The sequence below is a fragment of the Rissa tridactyla genome, chromosome Z, assembly GCF_028500815.1.
Source record: "Rissa tridactyla isolate bRisTri1 chromosome Z, bRisTri1.patW.cur.20221130, whole genome shotgun sequence".
NCBI classification, from domain to species: Eukaryota; Metazoa; Chordata; class Aves; order Charadriiformes; family Laridae; genus Rissa; species Rissa tridactyla.
In genome coordinates this window covers 12833-16768 of record NC_071497.1, presented here as the reverse complement: position 1 = coordinate 16768, position 3936 = coordinate 12833, and the positions used below count along the sequence as shown (strand labels likewise).

Below are 3936 nucleotides of genomic sequence, written 5' to 3'. Positions count from 1 at the left end.
GGGGGAACCAGGAGAAAATGGAAAATGGGGGGGAATGGGGGAAGAAGCGGGACAAAAATGGGAGAAAGTAGGGGAAAAAAACCCAAAACAGAAAAAAAGAGAGGAAACGGGGGAAATTGTGAAAAAAATGGGAAAAGGGGGGAATCAGGAAAATGTGGGGATGGCAGAAGAAATTGGGGCAAAGATGGGTAAATGGGAAAAATGGGAGAACATGAGGGGAAATGGGTAAATGGGAAAACATAGGTGACGGACTGAGGGAAAATGGGGGTAGAAATAGGGGCAAAAAGGAGCAAAAATGGGGGGGGGAACAGGGAAAAATGGGGCATAAATGGGCAAAACGTGGTGAGAAAACAAGAACATCAGGGGACATGGGGGGAGTAACAGGGTAAAATGGAGCAGAAACATGCAAAACCTAAGGGAAAACAGGAGAGAAGAAAACTTAGAGGGAAAAGAGGAAAAAATGTGGAGAAATGGGTCAGGAATGGGGGGAGGGAGAGAAACAGATATAGAGCAAAACCAGGAAAAAAATGGAAGAAACAGAGAGAGAGGGAAATCATGGAAACCAGAGAAGAAATGGAGAAACAGAGAAAAATGGGGAAACAGGAGGGAAGAAAAGGGACACAAACAAGGCAAAACAGGTCAAAATCAGGGAAAAAAATGCAAAAAAGAGGCAACATGGGGGAAAACCAGCCAGTTATGGGGGCTGGGGCAGGAACAGAGGGAACAGGCCCAAACGGGGCAAATGGGACAAAAGCAGGGAAAAACAGGGAGAGAACCAGGAAAAAGTGGGGCAACACCAAGAATAAACAGGAGGAAATGGGGTGAAAATGGGGAAATGGGTTAAAAATGGGGCAAAAAAGTAAAAATGAGGCAGTAGGGGGTCTCTAAGGGTGGTTACGGAGCTGGGGGGCAGCTATTGGGTAGCTGGGGGGGAACAGGAGGCAGTTACAGGGCAGTAGGGGGTACTTGGGGGACAAACTTGGGTCAGGCCCTTGATGTGGGTCAGACCTTGAGTTCCTGGAGGTGCTGATGGAAGGACTGCATCTGGTGGTGCGTGCAATAGGGACGCCCTGCCTCCTGAGCACACCAGTATGACCCAGTACATCCCAGCACCGCACACATGCCGCCCTGGCTCACCCAACACCATCCTAGTATGGGCCCAGCGTTCCCAGTAAGATGCCAGTCTGAGCCATGGTACTTCAAGCATGATCCCAAGATGGGCCCAGTGTTCTAGTATGAGCTCCAATGCTCCCAGTATAATGCCAGTCTAGGCCACAGCTCTCAGAGTATGATCCCAGTATAGCACCAGTGCTCCCAATATGGTGTCAGACTAAGCTACAGGTCTTCAGGCATGACACCAATATGGGCTGCTACACTCCCAGTACGGGCCCAATTCTTCCAGTATAGCACCAACACTCCCAGTACAATGCCAGTCTGGGTCACAGATCTTCAAGTAGGATCCCAGTATGGCTCCAACACTCCTAGTGTGGGCCCAGCGCCCTCTGTACGAAGCCAGTCTGAGACACAGCTGTGAGTCAGGTCCCAGTATGGACCCCAGTGCCCCTAGTATGATGCCAGCATGAGCTACAGTTAAGGATCCTAATATGAGACCAAATGTTCTCAATATGGACCTAGTGTTCCCAGTACAGTGACCGGGCTACAGCTCTCCAGTTACAACCCCAGTATTGGCCCTAAGGCTCCCAGTGTACTCCCAGTGTTCCCTGTATGCACCCTAAGGCTCCCAGTATGAGCCATGAGGCTCTGAGTGCAGCTCCAGTGCACTCCCAGTGTGGCTCCCAAGGCCCCCAGTGCTACCAGTATATGCTCTAAGTCTCACAGTATGGGCCTCGAGGCTCTGAGTGCAGCTCCAGCACACTCCCAGTACAGGCCCCAAGGCTGCCAGGGCACTCCCAGCACAGACTTCAGTGCTCCTCCAGTGCACTCCCAGCATGGGCCGCAGCACTGCCAGTACAGGCCCTGGTGCTCCCAGCACATGCCACCAATAAACAGTTTTTGCTCTGACCCACCCTGATGCCTCCTTGGGCTGAGCCCCCAAACCCTCAGAATTCCCCGCAAAAATAACATCACCAGCCTGCCATCACCTTTATTGGTGGGTGGGTGCATTGGGTCACAGGATCAGGCCCCCCCCAGTGAACTCCATCCGCTGCCAAGGGAAGAGAGAGAGAGAAAGGTGGTGAGTGGGGGAACCCTGGTGTCCAGGCCAGGGGGAACCCCAGCATACAGGGGTAGGGGGGGACCCTGGTGTCTGGACGCACCTGTGGGGGGGCAACAAAGGCCAGCCAGTCAGAGGGGCGGGTGGGCAGCAGCCCCATGGCCTGGCACTTATAGAGGGCCAGCGCCAGCCCCAGTCCATTGCCCACAAGGAACACCAACCCCTGCAGTGCCCGCCGGCTTGAGCTCTCCAGTGCCTTCAGTGCTGCAGGGAGAATGGGGTGGGACCAGTCACTGTCACCCACAGGCCACTCACTGGGCACCACAGGGGACTGGGGGGGAATGACGGGTAGAGAGTGGCAGGGGAGCGTGATGGGGGAGGCATGGAGCGGATGGCATGGGGGCAGCTGGGGGGGCATGTGGGAGTGACCAACATGGGGACAAATATCATAGGGGTGTGGGGGGTGACCAACATGGGGGCAACTGTCACAGGGACAACTGTAGGGGATGCATGGGGGCGAGTGACATGGGTGTGATTGTTGACAGATGCAAGGGAATGACTGACATAGAGGCAACTGTTTGGACATATATGGTTAAACTGATGTGGGGGTAACTGTCATAGGGACAGCTGTTGGGGGATGCATGGGGGCAGCTGACACTGGGGGACACGCGTGGTGTGGGCTGTGATAGGGATGGTTGCTGGGGGATATGTGGGCACGAGTGTTGCAAGGGGAGATGCAGGGCAGGGGACCACCGCAGGGACATGGGGCAACTGTCATGCGTCAGGGGATGGCCATGGGGTGGGAGGAGACCCAGGGAGTGGCCACCCGCATGGGGCTGTAGCACAGGGTTGTACTCACTGGCAGAGAGCGACATGAGAGCTTGCAGCGGGCGCCAGCCCATCATGCAGACCATCATGGCGGGGAAGATAGAGATGGTGTTGCCGGCCATGTACATGATGAACAAGTTCATGGGGATCTGCTTCAGCGGCGCCAATGCCACGTCCCAGCAGCGCTGCAGTGAAAGAGAGGACCCAGGCGCCCGGGAGGTTGGGGAGGCCGCCCTCGCAGGGTACTCAGGCGTCCGGGACAGGGACCCTCCCGCCACGGGGAACCTCGGCGTCCGGGGGGTGTCCCTCCCTCCCTCCCTCCCCGGCCCCCCCCCGCCCACCTTCTCCATGAGGATTTTGTCGCTCTCGTGGACGCCGCCCTCCCCCAGCTGCCGCTCGGCGAACCCCAGCGGCCCGCGGCCCTCGGCGGCTCCACGCGGCCTGGGGGGGGACAGAGGGCACAGGTGAGGTGGAGAGACCCCTGTACCCGCAATCCCCCCTCTCCCCAACCCTCCCGCGGGCCTCACCGCCCTCCCGGCGCCGCCGCGAGCTCCAACGACCACTTGAAGCGCCGCCCCCGAACCGCCGCCGCCGCCATCTTGCGAGAGCCCGAACGGGGAGGGGGAGTCACGTGGGATGGTCACGTGAGAGGGGCCGGGCGCCCCACACAGCGCTCCCTGCACCATAACAGCCCCACAGGAGCCCCATAGAAGCCCCACTCCAGCCCTATGGCAGCCCCGCGCGCCACAGCAGCTTCCTTCCTCACAGCCCCCCGCGTTCCGCAGCCCCTCCGCCCCGGGTGCACTCCCACCCGGAACTGCGGTGCGGGGCCGCGGTTCCGCCCGGAGCCGGTGACGTGCAGACACGCCGGCCGCCCCGTGGCGCATGCGCAGTCCTTCCCGTTGCCCCGGCCCCTTCCCGGTCCCCCCCCGCCC

At 58.7% G+C, this 3936-nt stretch overlaps 1 protein-coding gene across 2 annotated transcripts; it reads right to left on the bottom strand.

The window, feature by feature from the left end:
- Positions 1–2079: 2079 nt before the first annotated feature.
- EMC4 (ER membrane protein complex subunit 4) lies at positions 2080–3683 on the bottom strand. 2 transcript variants are annotated; one of them, XM_054185900.1, is made up of 5 exons: positions 3529–3683; positions 3343–3442; positions 3033–3186; positions 2277–2437; positions 2080–2164 (listed from the first exon to the last, which is right to left on the bottom strand). In XM_054185900.1, exons 1-5 carry the CDS (start codon positions 3597–3599, stop codon positions 2129–2131), a joined length of 522 nt encoding a protein of 173 aa, XP_054041875.1. In that variant the 5' UTR covers positions 3600–3683; the 3' UTR covers positions 2080–2128. The 2 variants fall into 2 exon arrangements, with proteins under 2 accessions (XP_054041875.1, XP_054041876.1); XM_054185901.1 differs by lacking the exon at positions 3343–3442 and having other exon boundaries at positions 3529–3658.
- Between the last annotated feature and the right edge of the window lie 253 nt (positions 3684–3936).

Coding starts and splice junctions, on each gene's coding strand:
- EMC4 (XM_054185900.1), bottom strand. CDS start 3,599: ATGGCGGCGGCGGCGGTTCGGGGGCGGCGCTTCAAGTGGTCGTTGGAG. Junction 3,187..3,342: donor ACAAAATCCTCATGGAGAAG/GTGGGCGGGGGG, acceptor CTTTCACTGCAG/CGCTGCTGGGACGTGGCATT. Junction 2,165..2,276: donor CCTTTGTTGCCCCCCCACAG/GTGCGTCCAGAC, acceptor TTCCCTTGGCAG/CGGATGGAGTTCACTGGGGG.